At 55.0% G+C, this 21,829-nt stretch overlaps 1 protein-coding gene across 3 annotated transcripts in view; it reads left to right on the forward strand.

Moving 5' to 3' along the window:
• Window positions 1–21,829, forward strand: part of MACROD1 (mono-ADP ribosylhydrolase 1) — a 140,865-nt gene that overhangs the window by 3,816 nt on the left and 115,220 nt on the right. For all 3 annotated transcript variants that reach the window (XM_036926725.2, XM_036926716.2, XM_057506957.1), the window contains exons 2-3: window positions 6,370–6,471; window positions 8,504–8,620. In XM_036926725.2, the coding sequence (XP_036782620.1) occupies window positions 6,370–6,471; window positions 8,504–8,620 (219 nt within the window). The remainder of the gene's footprint in view (window positions 1–6,369; window positions 6,472–8,503; window positions 8,621–21,829) is intronic.

The raw sequence follows: 21,829 nt of genomic DNA on the forward strand, positions 1-21,829 counted from the left end.
AGTGGGGACACCTGGGGGATGTGTCACTAGAAGAGGGGCCTGGCCTCCAGGAGACCCTCTTTCTGACCTGCACTGGGGCATATTCCTGTGCTACGGAGAGAAAAGACAGTGGTGTCATCAGAGTGGGGACGCCTCAGCCCCACTGCTTCTATGTTCCCTGAGCCCCAGTTTCCTCATCTGTAAAATGGGACCAGCAGCCCCTAATGGGTAGGTTGTGCTGGGATCCCATGAGAAACCATCTGGTACATGGTGGCCCATAAGGTGTACATAAGGGTCCCCAGTGGTCCCCTTCCTTGTCACCCCTTGGGCCTGTGTTCTGTCTCTGTTCTGATTAGCGACCCTGGGCTCTTGTACACTTGTCTCCCCGATGCTGGAGCCCCGGCTGACCTGCACACCCCGAGGTATGTTTCCTCCCCTGGTGGCTCGAGATCAGGCTCAGCGTTCCAGCCCCACTTTGCACTGGGCAGGGGCAAGGACTAGTTTCAGCCCCCACAGGGCTTCATGTAGAGTAGTTGATTTATCCAATCGGATTGCCAGGCACACCAGGGGTGGCTCTGCACCCTGTCTTCTGGGCAGGCAGCTTGGCATGTGTGTCCCAACGTGCGTGGAGGCGAGAGGGCGCAGGGAGCAGAAAAGCGCTGAGGTGCCTAGGGCTCTGTCTGCCCGTTGCTCCTGCCATGAGCTTTGATGAGACCCTGCTCTGGGGGACGGTGAGCCCAGGCGACTAAATACCCCTGGTGCCATGTTCCCGGAGCTCTGCTGTTATCAGCCCTGCCCACCCCCAGCCTGCCTTCTCCAGAAGAGGAGCCACCCTCTGCACCAGCCTGCCTTCACCTTTCTGAACACCATCTTGCAAAGTGCCATAAAGACACTTCTTAAAACACATCATTGAATTCCCGTTCGCCCGCTGCCCTTTATGGTTCTGGCACAGCCTGCTTCCTCCATCTCGGCTTTTGTGCCCAGGAGCTGCTGAAAACTTCGTCTGGGGTCAGGCCTCCCCATCAAAATTTACTGCAAACATCTTTTTACAACACCTGTCTCACTGAGCTGTGAAATACTCTCGCCTCTTCCAAAGAGAAGGAAAATTAAAACGTGTGTTACACATCTTTTATAAGAAAATAAAACTTACTTGTGCTTTAAGTCTGCATCTGTCCTTCTGGCAGGAGGAGGGAGAAAATGTTATAATGCGCGGGGCACATGCCCAGCGTAAGGTTTTGCTTCTTGTTCATCCAGAGCGAGTGAGATGGGCCTGGGGGTGGGCCCCTGCTGACTGGGGAGGCTGGGGCCCTGACATGGCACTTGGCTCCTCAGAGCTGGCAGAGAACCACTGTTGGCTTCTCCTTGCCCATAAATGAGAGACCAGTGCAGGTGTAGCGTCTCAGGATCAGGTAGGCCACAACCTTGTTCTGGAGATGAGGACATGGTGCCTTGTGTGCTGGCCTTGAGAGGTGTGTGCTTGGGGACCATGGACTGGAAGGGAAAGGCTGACATCCCGAAGGTCATCACCCAGTCAGCTGGTGGCAGAGCTGGTAGCTCTGGCTGTCTTCCTTTGCCATCTCTGGGAAATGGAGCTGTCTTTTGGATTTTGCTGGAAAGGGGGCCATGCAGTGCAGGCCGTGCACTCAGACCACGCCTTGGATACTGGGGAGACAGGTGCAGGAGACAGCCTTGGGCTGGGTCCCGCCCTGGCTTTCCTGTGGTCATGGCAGATCACTGTTTCTTCTCTAAAACAAGGTGGGGCATCTGCCAGATGGTGTCTCCTGGGGACCTGAGCCATCTCTGGGCTCTCCAGACTGGTTCCATGGGGTGCCGGGGTTGCCCCAGCCAGAGGGACTCAGCACATGGGAGGCCAGTGGGGCGGGTCTGGGTCCTGGCTGGCCGGCACCTCCAGGATCCCAGTGGGCACACCGGTTCTCTGGCCCGAGTACCCACATGTGGGCAGGCCAAGGCCTCAGAGGGGGTATGTCTTTGGTCACAACTGTACAAGGTGACAAATGTAGGAACCTCTAAAACTTAAAAGGCTCTTCTACTACTGTGCCACCAAGTTGGGAAAGAAGTATTTCCTCTCCCGAATTTTGTCTTGTTTTGCTTTGCTCTCTTTGAGTCTTGTTATTTCACTAACAGGAGGGCGAGAGTATCTGATGTGCATGAGATATTTTGGGGGCCCCTTCTTCACAGCAAGCCTGGTTCCCAGGAAGGGCCTGCCTTCTTTCTTTTTTAGGGATGAGGAAACTGAGGCTCAGAGAGGGTGAGTGGCTTGCTCATGAACATGATGTCAGGAAGTCAGGAGCCCAAACCTAGTGGCAACGAGGAGCAAGAGAGGAATCAAAACCACAGCAGCAGCCAGGACCTGGGCCAGCGCATTCCCTCCGCTGTCTCTGTGTTCCTCAGCTAGGGTGGCTGCCACAGCCTTGCTTCTGTTCTCTGTCCAGCTCTTGTAGATTTCTCCACCCAAACGCTCTCCCCTGCCTCAGGGATTTGGCACGTGCTGTTCCCTTTGCCTAGAAGACTGTTCTTAGCAAAGTTGCCTTCAGCTTTCAGGCGTCAGCTTATTTGTTCATTGATTCATCCCGTGGATGCTCACACATGCCACACTCTCTGCAGGTAGTGGAAATCCAATGTAAACACGGGTCCCCATGTGGCCAAGGTCAAGGAAGGAATAAAGCATAGTTGGTAGGGGAGGGAGCTATGCTGAAAGAAGGAAGGACAGTGAGGAGCACCTGTAAAGGAAGACCAGTCAGGGGCACAGTGGGTACAAAGGTCCTGAGGCCGGCAGCAGCTGGCTGTTGGAGGACCTGAAAGGTGATGTGTGTGGCCTGCTGAGGTGCTGGGGGCTGAGTCAAGTGGGGAGAGAACACCAAGGAGGTTAGGAAGAGAGGTGGGGCCATCAAGTGGGCCTTGGTGAGGCCTTGGACTTTGAACTGAGCTTTAAACAGACACAGCTTCTGACTTACATTCCTAATGCTGGGCTGCTGTGTGAAGAACGGATGATACTCCTGGTGAACCCGGGAGTCACCCAGGAGTCAGCTGGGAGTAGGGGGCTTTTGAAGAAGCTTAGGGAGCAATGCTGGAGGCTTGGTTTCTGGGGCATTATGGGGATAAGTCTAACAACCTTCAGGTGGATGGAAAGGGGAGTGGGAGAAAGAGAAAGACCTCTGGTTTGGGGTTCCAGCAAAGTCTGGGGGCATTTGCCGAGAACGGGGAGGAATGGAGGAGTGAGAAACCCACGTTTTGGGGAGAAAATGTTCAATTTTGTATACATGGAGTTTGGGGATGAGAGCAGGCAGTGCACCTGGGGGTTTGGGGATGAGGGCGGACGGTGCCCCTGGGGGTTTGGGGATGAGGGTTGCTGGTGCAGCCTCAGGCTCCTTAACACAAAGAGGGTCTTGAATGCATGGGATTGATGTGAAACCCTAGGTGAGATGGAGTTAAGAAAAGGGGCCAGCAAGGAGGCTGAGAAGAAGGGCCGGGGAGCCAGTGAGATCCAGAAGATTCCTGAGCCGGGAGAAGGGGCTGGGGGTGCAGAGTGCATAGGCCCAAAGTAGGACAGGAGGGGCCAGGCAGACTAGGCCCGGGGGACTGTGGGAGGGAGAAGTGCAGGCAGGGGGCCAGCCGGTGGGGATACTGGAGGGGGAGACAGAAGAGCTGTGGCTGTGGAGCAGGGAACGTGGGTTTAAGGGAAGGTTAATTTTAAAAGATGGGGGACACAAGACTGTGTTTGAGGGCAGACAGGACGGGGAGAGGGGGCTGCAGTCGCGTGTTCTTGGGGGGGTGAGGTGTCCTTGGCTGGGAAGGAGGCCCTTTGTGCCCAGTGACCTGGGGGAGGAAAGATGAGGTGCGGGCAGCTGGCGGGGGTTCCTGGCTGGCTGACGGGAGGAGGAGGTAGCATTCCATCTAGCAGGGGATGGATGAGGGAGGGGAGAAGGGGGGACCCATTTCCAAAGCAGCAACTGGAATGGCCAGGCAGACGGGCTGCCAGGAGGAGATCTGGAATGGAGACCTTCCGTTTGGCTGGGATTTTCTCTAGCGATTGGCAGCTCCTGGGACAGACCAGAGAAATTGGAGGTTCCTTGTCCAGGAAGTTGTCCCCACCTCCCCTCTGCTGTGCTGGGTCAGGCCCCTGGGCTTCACCTTGCCTCCCACCCCCAGGCTTGGGGCGTGGGGTGCTCAGTAAATATTCATGAACTGACTGACCTGCACTCGAATGGCCGGGAGAGCAGAGCCTGGACGGAGCCCGGCGTCTCCGCCACAGGCTGTTCTTCGCTCCGAGGTGCCGTCTGTCAGCTGCTGAGGACTTTGCCAGGTACCCAACTAAGCCTGTTCTGCCTCTCATTTAACACAGGAGGGAGTTTTCTGTGACCCCATTTTACAGAGGAGGACAATTGAGGCTTGGAGAAGCACTGCCACTCTTTCAAATGCCAGCACCCACTCCCACACCTGCCAGTGCCCAAAGACAGGAGCATTTAAGTGGGAGCCCTTGACCTGTTGCTCAGATCATATGCCCAGTGGGGAGGCAGCCCCTTGAGAAGGGGGGCAGGGAAATGGGCTGTGAGCATTGAGGGGAGCCAGTGACAGAGGGAACTCTCCAAGCTGGGTACCATCCATGGTAGATACTCAGAAAGTATCTTAGAAAGAAAGAAAATGGCATGGCTGGGGCTGGGGCTGGGGCAGGAGGGTTCTTGATATGCGTCTGGTGAAAGCATCTGTAATCTCATTAAGGAGCCCCCGGGATTCCATCGGTGCTGAGCAGGCCTGGTGGTTCCGCAGGCGGCCTTGCCTCCTCTCAGCATCATCCCCCCTGTACTTGCCCCCCACCCAACACACACCCTGAATTTCACTCACCTGGGACCTTGAACGTGCAGTTCCAGCTGGCAGGACACCCTTCCCTGCCCTGGCTACCCCAGCTCCTGAGCCTCACGGAAGCCCCCTCAAATGGGCTTCTGGTTACCCCCTCTTCTAGCCCCTGACTGTCCCTTAGCACTTCTCAGAATTCGGATTGCTTGCTTGACTGTGCAGCCTGGCCAGCCTCCATCTCCTCTGCTGGACTGTAGGTTCCCGAGGGCCAGGCCCACGTCTGCTCTGTAGGGTGCTGTATCCCCAGCACTGAATGCAGGCCCTGTGTGTCTAATGCCTGTGTGAGGGGGTGGGAAGTGGCTGCTAAAGTTGGTTCTGGCCAGAGCCACGGCTGCGGCAGACTCAGGGTGTGAGAGACTTTTGCAATGATCCCAACTTAGTATTGAGCTGGACCTTGAACTGGGCCCTTCTGTGCCCCTCATGCATCCTTGTGGTGTGGAAGCTTGGATGGACTGACTTTGGCAGGGCAAGGGCCTGTTTCTTGGATTCCTGCCTCTTGCAGCCATTTCCACAGAAGGCTCCGGAGGCAATCCCCTGCTCTCCCACCACCTTCTCTAATTGCCCTACCACCCCTGCACGTATTCAGATGCTTTTTGAGCTCCTAGACTGTGGCCTTTGCTGTTTGGAGTCCTCTCCTACCCCAACCCTGCTGCGCCCTGCACCAGTGGTCAGTGGGGGCTGCTTCAGCTGGGGAGCCTGGGTGCCCAGGTGGCTTCAGCCCAGCAGGAGGAGCCTTCAAACTGTGAGCCTGGAGTGGGGAGGGGAGGGCTGGCTCCCTGCTCACCTGCTACATGACCGTGGGTAGCCTCCTAACCCCTGAGGTCCCATTTCCTCCTCTAAAATGGGGACAATCCCAGCTGCTCCCTTTGGTCCAAGCCAGACCTCTGTCTGTGGGAAGCCCTCTGGCAATGTGGGGGGATGTGTCCAACAGGCACCGCACCTGCTTGGTTCTGTGGCTCTTTGAGGATGGTTGTCCTGGCTCCCCGTGTCCTGCTAACAGCAAATAATTACAGTGGTGATGCAGCACACTGATGATTTCACTGATTAATGATGTCACTGATTCAGTGCCACCAACCTGCTGGGCCTTTGCATGCATGAGTAAGTTGAAATTATTCCACAAGGAGCGTCTTAATCCCCATTCTAAAAGAAATTAAGCACCCAGGGGTGTGGACACGGCTGCAGAGTGGCAGAGTTGAATTCTGAACTCAGGTCTGTGCACTCTGAGAGATGCCATCTGCCTATCTGGGCCTCAGTTTCTCCTCCTGAACAAAGAGGGCGGGGCTAGATGTTCTAGGGACCTCCAGGCTCTGCCACCCAAGGTGGCACAGCGGCCCCGCCCTCAGTGCCCTTCTTTGTGTGCCTGTGGGAAGGAAGGGTGTGTAGGGCTGGTTTGCATGCTCAGATGAGGCGAGGATCCCGTGAGGAGGGAAGGCCTGGGGGTGCAGGAAGCCCCCAGGACTGCTCCTCTCCTTGCCCACCTTGACGCTCCTTCCTGCCCGTCCCCCCCTCCTGCAGTGTTTCTGAAGGGCCTGAGTGACAAGCAGCGGGAGGAACATTACTTCTGCCGCGACTTCATCAGGCTGAAGAAGATCCCGACGTGGAAAGAGATGGCAAAAGGTAGGCCCTGCGCTGGGAGGCCCTGCTGGCCGTTTGGTAGGTTCCTGTTGACAATGCTGAGGAGAGGGGCAGCAGCATTTATTGAGTGCTTGCTATGTGCTGGGCACTTGGCACGCATCGCCTCATTTAATTAACACAGCCTGAGGCAGGTTCAAATTTTTTTTTTCTTGGTATCATTACTCTACAATTACATGAGGAACATTATGTTTACTAGACTCCCCCCATCACCAAGTTCCCCCCACATTCCCTATTGCAGTCATTGTCCATCAGCATAGTAAGATGTTATAGAATCACTACTTGTCTTCTCTGTGTTGCACAGCCCTCCCTGTGCCTCCCACATTATACATGCTTATCATAATGCCCCCTTTCTTTCTCCCCCCGCCCCCTTATCCCTCCCTTCCCACCCATCCTCCCCAGTCCCTTTCCCTTTGGTAACTGTTAGTCCATTCTTGGATTCTGTGAGTCTGCTGCTGTTTTGCTCCTTCAGTTTTTTCTTTGTTCTTATACTCCACAGATGAGTGAAATCATTTGATACTTGTCTTTCTCTGCCTGGCTTATTTCACTGAGCATAATACCCTCTAGCTCCATCCATGTTGTTGCAAATGGTAGGATTTGTTTTCTTCTTATGGCTGAATAATATTCCATTGTGTATATGTACCACATCTTCTTTATCCATTCATCTACTGATGGACACTTAGGTTGTTTCCATTTCTTGGCTATTGTAAACAGTGCAGTGATAAACATAGGGGTGCATGTCTTTTTCAAACTGGGCTGCTGCATTCTTAGGGTAAATCCCTAGAAGTGGGATTCCTGGGTCAAATGGTATTTCTATTTTGAGTTTTTTGAGGAACCTCCATACTGCTTTCCACAATGGTTGAACTAGTTTACATTCCCACCAGCAGTGTAGGAGGGTTCCCCTTTCTCCACAACCTAGCCAACATTTGTTGTTGTTTGTCTTTTGAATGGTAGTGATCCTTACTGGTATGAGGTGATATCTCATTGTGGTTTTAATTTGCATTTCTCTGATAACTAGTGATGTGGAGCATCTTTTCATGTGTCTGTTGGCCATCTGAATTTCTTCTTTGGAGAACTGTCTGTTCAGCCCCTCTGACCATTTTTTAATTGGATTATTTGCTTTTTGTTTGTTGAGGAGCATGAGCTCTTTATATATTTTGGATGTCAACCCTTTATCGGATCTGTCATTTATGAATATATTCTCCCATACTGTAGGATGCCTTTTTGTTCTATTGATGGTGTCTTTTGCTGTACAGAAGCTTTTCAGTTTGATGTAGTCCCACTTGTTCATTTTTGCTTTTGTTTCCCTTGCCCGGGGAGATATGTTCATGAAGAAGTTACTCATGTTTATGTCCAAGAGATTTTTGCCTATGTTTTTTTCTAAGAGTTTTATGGTTTCATGACTTTCATTCAGGTCTTTGATCCATTTTGAATTTACTTTTGTGTATAGGGTTAGACAGTGATCCAGTTTCATTCTCTTACATGTAGTGGTTCAATTTTTATTCCCATTATACTGCTGGGAAACAGATCCCCAGACTCCTGACACGTGGTTGGGAGGTAGGATTTGAAGCCATGGCGTGGTGGTGGCTGCAGGGGGACGTGCTGTAAGCACTCAGGACTGGCAAATTGCAAACAGCAAAGGTCACAGTCTAGGAACTCAAAAAGCAACAGAATATGCGCAGAGGTGGGGGGGTCAGTTCAGTCACAGTAACCCAGGGCAAGCCATTTAACCTGCCTAGGCCTCAGTTTCCACATCTGTAAAATGGGGGTGGATGATGTGAACACTGTACTTGTGTGTAACGTGGTTGTGAAGATTCAAGGAGACCGAGTGTGTGGTTCACATGGTAGGTGCTTGATCAGTGTGGGCTGTCGTTACCCGTGTCACCAGTCACTGCACGGTGGGCTGCCCTGGAGGTGGGAGGGGGTGATGGAGGCATGCCTGGCCTGTGGGCGCTGGTGGGTCACTCTGTAGTGGGGGCCTCTCTGTGACCCACCCCTTGGCCTCTGCTTGTTCCAGGAGTGACTGTGAAGGTAGAGGAGCCCCCATATAAGAAGGACAAGCAACTCAATGAGAAAATTTCCCTCTTCCGAGGCGATATCACCAAGCTGGAGGTGGATGCCATCATCAATGCCGGTGAGCAGGGTCATTTGGCTGGCCTGAGGTGAGAATTGGGAGGCCGCCTCGTCACCTTTGCTCTGGCCCGCCGTGCCAGGCCTGGTGGGCGCCACCTGGCTCCAGCAAGCCTCGGGTGGCTGGATGAGGATGGCCTGCTGGCGCCACAGGAGCCCAGTGTGTTGGCTGCGTGGACGCCTCTTCCCTTGAAACCCTGACCTGCTGAGTCTGGGGCACCTTGGCTGAGCTGCCTCACAGCTTTGAGACCCATCAGCAGCCAGGAAGAGAGAGAGCTAGGCTGGAATTGTGCCGAGCTGCCAGGAAGGCAGAAGCCGGAAGGGGGGGTCTGTTCTTGGGGCTGCACAGCCCCTGACCTCTGCTTTCCTTCCTCTGCCTCCTTCAGACCCGGGGCAGTGAGGGGGCGCGTTGGGGGAGGGTGGGGGCAGAGGCTCCTTTGCCCTGTGCTGGGTAGCCCTGCTGGCTGGCAGTTTCCTGTGATGCACTGCGGAGTCTGCTGCTTTTCCCCCCTCTTGGGGGAGGGGGCAGGTCACTGCTGTCCTTCCAGACAGTGGTTGTCTGGAAGAGTGGGGGTCAAGGGGCGGTCAGGTCCAGCAGGTGCACAGGTGGTTCATGGGACAGGGGTGAGAAGGGGCTGAATCCCAGGCCTCCCTGGCTTCCTCTTTAGAGAAAGGTTTGGAGACCTGGCAGACTCATTTGTCTTGGGAAACCTCGCTGTGCCAGCCCCCTTCCAACCTGTGTAGTCTCAGGCACCCACAGGAGCATCTCACATCTCCTTGCCTCGCCCTCACATTGAGTCTGACCCCAGTGCTGGCCAGGGAGTGGCGTTGCCAATGACTTCGTTCTTGCTGTTCTTGCCAAGTGAAAGGGCTCTTGGGACCCGGGGTGAGAGAGCCACTCGGCTTGCTGTGGACCTGCTCATTTGAGGTCTGGGTTGCATTTCTGGTAGTGGCATTGCCCTGTGCGTCTCTCTGTTGATGTTTGCAGAACGTGTTTGCGGTCCCCTTCCCCCACTTTGCCTGTCTCAGTGCACAGGGACCAGCCACACGATGGCAGGCATTCTGACTCCAAGCAGAGGGCACTCAGGTCACCTTTGGGTTTCTGTTGTGTTTCCCTTGGGCCACTAGGACAGTGGGCGGCAGCGGAGTCCATCTGGGGAGACATGGAGCTAAGGACAAGCCAAGCCGGGTCGGCAGATGTCATAGTGGCTCAGAGGAGAAGGGCCTTCTTGCTGCCTGGACCCAGGAGGGGCTGGCTTGGGGTCATGGCTGAGAGGCCCTGTCAGTCACTAACCAGGATGTGCAAGGTGCCCTGCTGGTAGTTTTCTTGCTGAGTTGCAGAGTGGCTGGAGGGAAAAGTGGGGTGTCTTATCAGCTCTCTCCCAGCTGGGTTGGTGGCTGGCAGGCCAGGAGGGAAAGTGCAGGGACCAAGGCGGGTTGGCAGCGGGATGCAGATGGAGCTGGGTGGGGGCTCTAGAGGCTGCGCACAGGGCTGCGGCGTGATTAATGGCTCTTCCTGAGTGCCCTGGTACTGGCCGGACTCCGGGGGCAGTGGCTGTCAGCCTCTCATGCTCTCGGGAAAGCCCGTTTGTCCTGGCTTCTTTTGACTGCACTGGCTGGGGGTGGCACTGTTTGCCATGTCTCTCCAGGGACTCCGTTTCTTATTGTGCCTGCCTGGGATTGTTTCTTCCTCTGTGTGATGGACGTGGTGGAAAACCCCATCATCAGGTCACCGGGGTCATGAGGGACCGGTGCTCATGAGCTGTGACACTCAGGGTCTGGCATGAACCGAATGCTCAGCACCTGCCGCTGTTGCCTGTACTCAAATTGATGTCACTCACCATTGTCACTCTGGGTGTCAACCCTGTCCCAAGGATGTCAGGGGATGCTGGGAATCACTGTAGATGATCAGCTTTTGCCTCCCCCTGCTTGCTTTAATTTACCCAAAACCTCTTGTCATATTTTCCTGGGATCTCTGTTTATTCTAGAAAGGGCCTCAGCAGGGAGGACCAGAACCCTCCTGGAACTAGGGGATGGCTGTCAGGCCCTGGACACCGGGCTCCCACATAGGGCCCTCGTCTTCTCTGGGTACCCCTCGGCACTGGTTAGACCTCGGGGGTCCTTGGTGATCTTGGCATGGGGCCCCACACCCGGGGTCCTGCGTTGTCATCCCTGGGGGCCCCCATGGCCCTGGTGCAGGCCGGGCCGCCGCCCACCAGGGGGCAGCAGAGATCGCGGTTCCTATGGCCCGGCAGAGCCCGTAAATCAGCCTGTTTATTAGCGGAATAAAAGTCGCGGCAACGCGGGGCTTTTCGGGGCAGCATAAATCTGGTCTGTGCCTCCTGAAACCCATATGTGCTTAATTCATATGTAAAGTTTCAAGCAGGAAGAGAATATGTGTCCATTAAATTCTATTTGACTTGATTATAATCATTAGCTGTGAATAATTGCTTCTCAGCGCCGACCGCGGAGCCACCACAATGGGGAAAAGGAGCGAGCAATTATCTCGGGGTGGGAATTTTTTTATTTTTATTTTTGAAGCCAAGGGCAATGTTGGCCCCGTGGGGGTCGGTAGCCCACGGGGAACAGTGAGGGGACTGGGCAGGGGATTTGAGGTCACCGTGGAACTTCTGGGTTTCGTGGGGGAATCTCTTTTTGTTCCTGTGGCCAGATGGGGTGGGATGGGGAAGGTGCCGTCCTCCTGGGCCGTGCTCCAGCTGCGGCGCTGTGGAGGGGGCTCTGTGCCAGGGAGCTGGGAAGCGCCTGTGGGAAGAGGGGGATTGGGCCCCCTAGAACCTCCTCCATCCTGAAAAGCTGTAGGCTTGAGGGAGGGCTCCTGCCTGGCCTTGGGCACCCTTCCCACCCCTTCGGAGGACCCTGGGGGTCCATGGAGAGGGCAGGGGCCAGGTGCCCACCCTGTCTGCCTGCCTTACTTCTTCCCTTCCCACAGAGCGGCTCTTTCCACACCCTGTCTCAAGGTTTTGGGGAAGGAGACTGTTTCTCAACTGGTCTACTGCCATAGGAAGTCCAGGCCTGGTTTTTACCCCACTCCATTGGTATTTGAGATGATGTGATTGGGGTGTGTGTGGTGTGTGGTGTGGTGTCTGTTGTACGGTTTGGAGGTGAGGACTGGGGCAGAGTAGAGGGGGATGCATGGCTAATGGGTGGCAAGACTTGAGGTCACAGGTGGCAGTACCAATACCCCCCAGCGCCCAGGTGCCCTGCAGGCTTTCCCGGCCCTCCTTGGCTATTTCACAGGTTGCCACTGGGGGCGCTTGTTCAGGCGGTGCCCAGAGAGTCTGAGGCTCCTGCCATCTGTGCAGGCCACGGCTCCTGCCCACGGGAGCACGCCGTATCCATCTTAATTAAATTGGGCTGCCATGCTGGCAAGATAAGCCAGGGAGCCCCTTCAGGCTTCTGTTCTGGAGCAGAAGATATTTGGGGACATGCCCACCTCTCCAACTTGGCCTATGACCCTCAGGTTGTGTCTGGGGAGAGCCTTGCCTGCATCTCCTCTAGAGAAAGCTTGGGCCTGGGGGGGGGGTCTCTGCCCAGGGGGTGCTTCAGCTTCCAAAGTGTTTATGTCTTCTGTTTGCGATGGGGGTAGGGTAGGGGTGGGGAGTGGGGAGATGGGAAGTAGAGGGGTGGGGTTGCAGGTGGGAGGTTAGGGTGGAGGGGTATGACCTTGATTGGGTCACTTCCATGCCCTCGAGGTTCCCAGTTTACCAGGCCTGTGGGGGTGGGCCCCTGGTTCACGACAGACAACTGAATCCCAGGCGGGTAATGTCCTAGTACAAAAAAAGCCCCCCATGCTTGGCCAACCCAGATGTCCGGCTGCTGGCTCTGGCCTTTGGGTTGTAACAGGACTGAGCAGAGATGAATGTGATACTTGGTGCAAAGGAATCTTTCGCTTCAAAGCTGTGCCAGGCCCGTGAGTCAGGGCTCTGGCCACATAGGCCAGGGACCTGGTTGGTAACCTACGGTTCCATCTGGTGGTGCTGCTACCTCTGAGCCTCTCTTTCCTCATTGGAAAAATGGATCTTCATTGGCTGTGCACCCCAGGGTGGTGTGAGGATGGCACATGAGTTCAGGCCTGTCTAGCACTGGACCCAGGACCTGGCACATAGTGAGCCCCTGGTAAATTACTATTGGGAAGCTAAGAGTGAGAACAACTAAGTAGAATATAATGTGACAGGGCACTGGAAGCGAGGTCTGAACCAAGTGCCACGCGACACCACAGGGACCAATTAATTCTGCAAGGAGGTGGCAGGAGGCAAGGCGGGTCAGTGAGGCCTTTGAGGGCCCCCGGCATGCAGGCTGGGATGTGCAGAATGGGTGGGCAGCCATGTCTTGCAGCGACAAGCTGGCTTCACTGGGAGTTTTTTAAGCCGCTTATTTATTTAAAATAAGGCATGAAGTGGTGCTCTGTTTTCTTAAGTCTTGGGGCTTTGATTTGTGAAATCTGCCAGCTGCTTATCGCCTCCTCCTCCCCCCAAGCCAGCCTGAACCCTTGGTTCATCCCTTCTGCTGCTTGGAGGGCCCCCTAGCTGTCCCTGGGCCACTGCTCAGAGTCAGTGACTTAGAGACCACCTTGATGGACTAGCAAGTGGGGGGCTGAGGGATCCCGACTGCCTTGTGGGAAGTGATCTGACGCTAAACTGTCCCTGTAAATCGCTTTATCTGTCACTTCAGATTTAAATGTGTTTTCTGAGGCTTGCCTGCCTCCTCTGATGGCAGCAACCACTCCGAGGGCAGGGAGGGTGGTGCAGGAGAAAACCTGTGAATAGCAGTTGATCTTGCTGGGCCCTGACCCCTGGAGAGCACAAGGTGGGACCCGTGCTTCGCGCGCTGCTCGCCCCTGCCAACCTCAAGGCATCTGTGGGGCAGGCAGGACTATGTCCCCCATTTTCAGTGATCAAACCAAGGCTCAGAGAGAGATAACACACCCCAACTTGATAGGTGGCTGAGTCAGAATTTGAACTTGTGTGTGGCCTCTCTTTCATTCTTTCATTCAGTAGATGTATGTGCTGGGCCTACTGTGCAACAGATGCTAGGATACCAGTCCTGGGCCAAAAAGGAAATAGTCTCTAATCCCAAATGTGGGCAAGTTGTGAATGGAAAGGGACAGCAGTGTATGAGGGATGGGAGTCCCATCTACGGCAGCAGAGGCAATCAGGAAGGCTGCCTGGAGGAACCAGTACTTGAGCTGAGAAGTGGGGAGCTGAGTCAGAAGTTGGACAAGGGCATTCCAGGGGCAGAGAGGGAGAGACTGGCAGAGAGGTAAGGTGAATGGGACCCAGGGGAGCTCTGGGGGCCTTGGAATGAACTGTGGCCGGTCCTGAGCTGGGGGTCTCCCTCCAGGTCTAGGCTGTATTCACACCTGGGTATGCCACCCTCCTGGCCTCCTGGTGTTAGTATGTCAGCCCACAGCGTCAGTGGGGAAATGGAAACTCAGATGTGAAGCAGCTTGCGTAAAGCCACGCAGCCAAACGGTAGTGGTGCTGGGAGGGGAGGTTTGTGGGACTCCAGAGCTTCTAGGAAATCTTTTTTTTTTCTGAGGGTGGGTGGGAATACCTCGTTTGTGTTCCCTTTTCTTTTCTGGTTCAGAAGTTTGGGTGTCCAGAGTGGGTGTGTTGTCATCTGTCTTCACTGCAGGACAACTGAGAAGTGGGCCAGGCGTCTGGCGCAGCAGGTGTCAATGTGGAGAAGAGGGGCCAACTGGGTCTGGGCTCGTGGGCCCCATGCGGCCTCACGGTGGGCTCCAGTTCCTGTGGCCCGCTTGGTGGACCTTGGACCCAGCCCCTGCCCCCAGCTTGCCCCATGGGGACCCTGCTTCTCAGCTGGAAGCAGCTTGTATTGAGTGTTCCCTTGGGCCAGGGGCTGTCCCCCACACTGCACAGATTGCCTCATTTCTGAGGCAGGCTCTACTGTTTCCCCCATTTCATGGATGAGGAGACTGAGTCAATCTCAGGACTGTAGTGCTGGCAGAAGGCTGAGCCAGGAATCAAACCCTCACCTTTTGGACTTGGGGTTTAAGAGGGATGTGATTGGGTTTGCTTTTTCAGAAGCTCCTTCTGGGGTCAGTATGGGCATTCAGGCCAGAGTGGATCAGGAGGCCAGTTGGGAGGCCCGGGGTCCAGGTAGCCCATTCCCCACATTAGAAAACCCAGAACACCAGAGACAGTGCCAAGGCCTAATTCCACCAGCGCGAGAAGAGGGCAGCTTGTTTCCACAAGGTCGAGAAGTGGTTACATAAATTCATAAATGATAGATCCCTCTTGAATTATTGAGATTCCCTCGAGGGCTTTTGGGGCCTGGTCCAGTGAGCCGACTTGGCTGGTGGGCAGGACTCGAGGACCCTGGAAGGTCCTTCCACCCCAAGGCCTTCTGCCAAGTCTCCTGTTTATTATCCAGTCCTTGCCAACGAGGGAACATGAGGGTCGGCCTTGGACCCTAGACCTGATGACCTTTCATCTAGGTCTTGATAAATGTTTGTTGAATGAATGAGTGATTGGACGCCCTTGAGAGGTGGTCAGACAGTGGGAGTGATTGGACGAACCCATGATGCCCTCTGGGCCCCTTCCTCCTGCCCTGGGCCAGACCTCTCTTTGCCCCTGTGGTTGGTCCTGGAAGTCAGGGCAGGAAAAGGCTGATGCTAATGCAGTTTGCAGGTGAGGACAGTGGTAGACACATGTGCGCTGCCTGTGAGGTCCCTGGCTCTGCGTGAGGCTCTGGGGGATACGAGGCTCAATATGATCCAGTCCCTGCCCTCAAGGCATTTGCAGCCTTACAGAGGAAGATGGGGAGTATCTCAAGTCCAGAGAGGGACAATGACCTGCTCAGGGTTACACAGCAGGAATGAGGCAAAGCAGGTCTTCCCGACTCCCAGCACTGGGCCCTTCTGGACCTTTTTCTCCCCTTCATGAAGGACACAGGATCAGGAAACATGTGGGCTCGGCTGCCCACCCACCCCCTGCTGAGTGGAACCTTCCTGTCCTTGGGGCCAGGTGGCCTCAGCGCCCCACCTGTGTGCCAGCCTGTGTTCCCAGTGTGCGCTCTGCCCTGAGCACTGAGCTGAGGAGGCCGGAGCTTGTGGGAATGTGTGTGTTTTGAAATTAATGGGACCATTAAACTGGCCAAGCATGAAAAGGGCTGGATCGGCAGCCCTTGGCTTGCTCTCCTGGAATGATCTGCCAGCGCCTTGGCAGAGTGCTGCCCAGTGGCCTCGGGCCCCCCCAGGAGGCTGTGGCTTGCCTGCCCGTTTAATGGATGGGTACCTTGCATCCCTAGGAGGTGAAGGGGTCTGGAGATGGCACGTGGAAGTCAGGGATGCCCTCCAAGAACTGGGTCTCCTTCCCGTCCTTTCAGCACCCGGCTCTGTGTAGATAATGATGCTCAAAGGGGTATTGGGTTGAATCTGCTCTCTCCAGACCCACAGGGTGGGCTCACACACACCCCACCCTGATTCTGGGGCTTCCTGGGTGAGTCCTGGCTCAGTCCAGCTTGGGGACATAACATGGCCTAAAAGAGAGTCGAAGGAGCCTGCCCGTGTCCTTGCCTCCCACTCCCCAGACAGCCCGCCCACCCAGGGGTCTCCACCGGGCAGCGCAACAGGGTCTCAGACTGCTCTGTACCCAGTGCTCAGTGGGGCTGGGGACAGGGATCTGAGGGCACCTGAACCGAGAAGGTGGCAGAGGGAGAGACCCCCTTCTGACTGCCAGTCTTTTGGATTTGGGGGTCCTAACTGTAGGGTGCGGGGCAGGAGGGCTAGGCCCCTCCCCCCCATGCAGCAGGACCTTCAGTGATTGCTCTGCCTCCGTGGGGAGGGGTGTGTGTGATACCAGGGAACAGCCTGGGTGGGGGTGCAGGACCGGGGACATCCCCCTTCCCCGGGGGTGCACTGCGCCCCATCAGGGCTTGGTGGTCATGGCTCAGCCTGGGCTGGCAGAGCTGAAGCCACCCTGCAGGAACCTCTGCAGACTCCAGCCCTTTCTTCCTCTGCCCCCCTCAGGGTTTCCCTGTGTTTCAGAAGCTCACCTTGGATACATTGATTTATTTGGCAAGTGACTGGTCCTGGGGTCTCCTCAGGCCCTTTCCCTGCTGTCTGGATTTAGCACCTGTAGAAAAGGTGCAGCCACCCTCGTGGGGGCCCGGCTAGGCCTGGTCTGGAGGGCCCCCAGGGGTGCAGTGCAGGCAGCCTTGGAGGCCAGGGCTGTGGCTGCTCACAGAGGCTGGGGTAAAAATCCATTCTACTTCTCAGGGCCTCTGTTTCCACATGTGTACCCCTCAGGAGGCTTAAGAGGAAAAATTAATCTGTGCCTGCAATGCCTTGCACACTGTAGGCTCAGTAAACGGTAACTGCTGTTTTCAGTAGCAAAGTATCTCACTTAGCCACCCTGCTAGACCGGAGGCCCTGGAGAGTGGGCAGGGCCCACTGACCCCAGGTCTCCATCCCTGACTGGGCTCTGCACATGCCCTGGGGCAGGACAGGAACATGCCTGAGCTAACGACTGGTCAAGGCAGAGGCGCCTAAGGTGGAAGCAGGCTGCCTGGTGTGCAGGCTCCTGCCCTCTGCACACCGGGCGGGAGAGGACACAGCTATTTATGTATGCATGGGGGTGTTAGCTGAGGAAGCTGGTGAGGACTCAGAACTGGCTGACCTTGGACCGCAGCCCTGGGGAGGGCAGGTCCTGGGGTGTGGAGAGGTTTGACAGCGGCATGGGGGCCAGCCAGCCCACGTAGGGCCCGGGGTGGCGGTGGGCTGTGGCTGTGGCTGACCTTCCTCGGCCGAAATGTCTGGCTGGTTTTGCCCGCTTTGGTTCATTAAAACCCTGTCCATCAGCTGTACCCCACTCCACCGCAACAAGTGGTCCTTGTATGGAGGTACCCACCCAGCCTTCTCGCTGCCGCTTCCTCCCCCTCCTCGGACATTGTAATTGCCATAAAAATAGGCGCTTAGCTGCGGAGTAGCATGTGGGAAGAGAGAGGCCGGCTGTCAGCCATTCCCCTGCCAGCAGGTTTCGCGTCTGTTTTATTATTGCTGCCTGGCTGTATTTCACGTATGGTTTAAACATCTTCAAACGCCACATCCCTTTTGAAAAGCAAGAGCTACCTTGCTGAGGATGTTGAGGAGAAACAGGAACATTAAAATCTATGAAGCAAATGGCCCAGAATTGACACTGGCGCCGGGAGCTTTGCAGCTTTGACTGTCAAAGGAGCTGAATCCTCGTCTGGCAGCCGGTGGGGAACTTGCCTGGTGAGGGTCACAGGAAGGTGGGGCAGGTCTGGTTGAAGCCCTGGGGTTTGGCAGGGAGGGGACCAGGGCCTTGTAGGCAGGGCCAGGAGGTGATGGAATTCTGTGGATCACCTGACTGCCTCCCGTGCCTCCCTTGACCTCCACCCAGCCTCTTCTCCCTCCTAACAAGGTGACTGGGAGTCCCCTCTGGTGCACAGGGCAGGATGCTGGGCTCTGGGACTCAGAGGAGTGGGGTTTGTCAGGGGCAGGCAGGATAGGGCCGCCGTGGCCGCTGATGAGCTTCTGTGGCCTCGTCCAGAGGGCACCTCCCCTCTGAACTTCCGTTTCCTCACCTGTAAACCCAGGAGAGTGACATTCCCCCGGAAGTGGTTGAGAGGAATGAGGTGATGCATGCAAATGCGACAAGTCATTGGAACTCAATAAATGGTGACTGTTATCACCAGGGAAGTGGGTGTTTGAGCTGGAATTGATTTTTAAAAATGTTTAATCCACCTTTTTCTACTGAAAATAGGTACAGTAAAACTGGGGAAACATTAACATAGGAATAAAAAGAAACAAGGGACAAGGGAGGACACTGAGCTGGGTATCTAATAACATGCCCCCTGTGCTTGGCACACCTGGGATCCTGGGTGCCCTTGGCATATGCTTTCCAACCTGCCAGCCTCTTACCTGGTCCTGCTTGTGGCCCTCTACTCAGCCTTACCACCTGCTATTTGATGTTGGTGTCTGGTCTACCAAGGGACCGTGGTTCATGCCCACCCTTATAGTTTCTGCTTTCAGTAGGCTGCATGGGGCAATGTCTCCTGGCACCTACTCTGGCCCTGCCCAGATGACACCTCAAAACTAGGTCAAGCAAGTCTATTGCAATTGAATATGAAATGTGTCTTTGAGCTTCCTGGCAGCTGTAGAAAAATGGGAAATAAGATTTTAGTTTTTATTAACTCCTAACTTGGGAATCAATTTATTCTTCAGTTTAATGCCTCTTTTTCTTTTTACTCTCTCTCCTTTTTCTCCTTTCTCCCCTCTGTTACCTTTACCAACTGCTCTTTATTCCCCTATAGATGCTTCATACCTTACTCCAGAGCCCCACCAGTCTCACTCTCCAAGTGCATTTCCCCCACTCAGCTTAGCTTCCGACTTGGGAGGCCCCCTGTTTGTCATTGTCCTTTCCCACGTCGGCCAGCCTGGCCTCTGGACCTCTTGCCTTGCCCAGGCCCACTGAGTGCGCTACTGCAATTTCTCTCAGATGAGCCAGTGACTAATAAGGGTTGGCCCTGGCCGGGGCCAGCAAAACCTTCCTTCCTTAATACCGGAGTTTAAAAATGTGTCACCATCGATTTGAAGACAAGACTTGTTCCTGCTGTGAAAAGCAGCCTGGAGACTGTCTGGCCTTTGGAGTCGCACAGGCAGCTGCATAAATTCCCAAGCCACATGCTCTCCATGCAGACGCCGCCTCTCAGCCCACAGCAGCCTCCAGTCCCTCAGAGCCCACCCCAATGCTCCCATGGGCTGGCACCCCACTGTCCCAGCCCTCCTGTCCCACAGAGACTCTGGGGGCCCCTGTGCAGGGGGTGTCCCTACTTAGGAGATGCTCTCTTCTCTTTGTGGTTAAGCTGGAGGCTGAGCCCTTGGTTAATTCGGTGTCATGTTGTGTTTAACCCTGGAGGAGAAGGAGGGTGAGTGCCTTCTGAGAGGGGCCCCCACAGGCCCCGGCTTGGGGTGCGGGGTCCTTCCTTAACTTTTGTCTGTGGGTATGTTGGTTGCACAGTGGATCCATTCTGAAAGTGGCATTTTAGTGCCTGTGCCCTGTCACCCAACCAGTCTTCCCTGGAAAGACTGTTAGGGTCATTTGGTCCATCCTCCTGCCTCCAGACAGGCCCTCTTCCCTCTGGCTGGTAGGGCCTGCCCCTCTGCACTTTGCCATCATACCTGTTAGCCTCCTGGACCACTGTCTGCTGCTGTGGACCACCCATGTCCCACAACTCTCCGAGCCCAGGATAAGCATAATCATAATGACCTAGCAGGTAGCTTTTAGTATTCCTCCCTCTCCGGTTGGGAAGCAGTGGTGCAGGGTTGTTAGGTGACTTGTCCCCAGACAATTCTGGAAGCTTGAACCAGATCTTCTCACTGTGCGTCCTGGGTACTTTCCATTTTGTCACATCACCCTCCAATGAATAAATGAGTGAATGAATGAATGAATGAGTAAATGAGCAAGTGAGTGAGTGAATAAAGGGAGTGGGTGTGTGTACCCAGTTGTTGTTCTAGGGGTCCTGGTTGGTGGGCATGCCGTCAGCCCAGGATGGGGGGTACTTGGAGAGCTTGGGGGAGAGCTCAGTTTTCCAGGCCCCCTCAGGGACCCCATAGGGACCCCACCCCATCATCCAGAGGTCATGGCAGCCACCTCTGTGGCAGTATTGTTGGCCCTCCCAGAAGGCTCACTCAGGCGCATTGCAGACCAGGATGATGGGTTTGGCTGTCCGGGATGACAACTAGGTGCCCAAGGCATGGGCATTACCTCCTGCTGTGGCTGCAGAGGCGTGACCTTGGTGAGCACAAGACAGTGCCTACAATCTGCAGTCTGGCCCTTCTGCTGGGAGTGGCTGGGGGCTGGGCAAGGGGGATGTCAGTTCTTGGGGAGCTGGTGCAGCCGTGGGCAGGGGAGTCAGAGAAGAGGTAAGCAGGCAGTTTGCAGCCTCCCTGGCTGCCATGGGTCCCTTGGAACATGTGCTGAGTGGCCATTTACCACCTGGTTCAGGGAAGTCTGTGGGCTGGCTTTGTGCCGTGCCACCCACAGCTGCAGAAAGGGCCCCAAGAGGGATTTTGGCAGCCATTACTCCAGAGAGGGAGGGGCTTTATTTTTCCTGGCTCTCTAAATGTTATTGCCTTTATAGGCTTTGGAAATCAGTTTTATGGCCTGTGTTGTTTGTCTGCTGAAATATGGAAACCATTGGAGGGAAAAATAAACCATAGGGTTGCTTATGGCTGAGAGGTCAGGTGGCAGAGGGCAAGGGGCAGGGCTCAGGTGTGCGTCTCCAGTCCCTAGGTGACTCTTTAGGGACCATTGTACCTAGAAGTGGGGTCAGGGATGGTGTGTGCCAGAGGGGACCATGGACTTTTGGTGGGAGGGTCAGCCTGAGGCTTTGGAGCCTGTCCCTTTTGTCAGATGGTCCACACTGAGCTGGCCTGGGATGGTGAAAGTCATCCGTTCCTCCTTGAAGCCCAGCTACACCAGCTGGCTCCCCTCGAGTGCCATCAGGAGCCCCCTGCCAGCCACTGGCAGCGTAAGTAAAAAATAAGCCCTCTGGGTATTATGTTTAGTACACATGGTGTGGGGGGATCACGGGGAGAACAGTGTGGCACAGAGAAGGCACATACTGGATCTGTGGCATCTCACTACACTGATGGGCAGTGGCTGCACTGGGGTAGGGTGGGGACTTGATAATATGGGTGAATGTAGTAACCACATTGTTTTTTCATGTGAAACCTTCATAAGAGTGTATATCAATCATACCTGAATAAAAAATTTAAAAAAAAAAAAGCCCTCTGGGTTTTGCCAGCCGAGATGTGAGCCTGGCAGGAGCTCCCACCCCCAGAAGATGCTTCCTCCTCTGTCAGAGCTGGCCTGTTGGGAGCTGGGCAAAGACGTGAAGTTTTGGTGGGAGCATCCAGAAACCCATGCAGATCCTCCCTTTCCTGGGACCACGGATCCTTGAGGGAGGCCCTGACCGACTGCCCCAGGAGGAGGCTGCTTCTCTTAATATGTGAAGAGCTCCCACAGATCAATAAGAAAAATGAGCTAGAAGATGTGGACAGGCAATTTCCAGTTGGAGAAAAACAAATGGCGAGTAAACAAGTGAAAAGATGCAGAACTTTGCTAGTAATCAAGAAAAGGCTACTTGAAATAAGAGACATTCTTCTTCACCACCACGACAGAGGCAGAGGATGAAGTATTGACAC

Source organism: Manis pentadactyla, chromosome 9, assembly GCF_030020395.1.
Source record: "Manis pentadactyla isolate mManPen7 chromosome 9, mManPen7.hap1, whole genome shotgun sequence".
In the NCBI taxonomy this organism is placed as follows: domain Eukaryota; kingdom Metazoa; phylum Chordata; class Mammalia; order Pholidota; family Manidae; genus Manis; species Manis pentadactyla.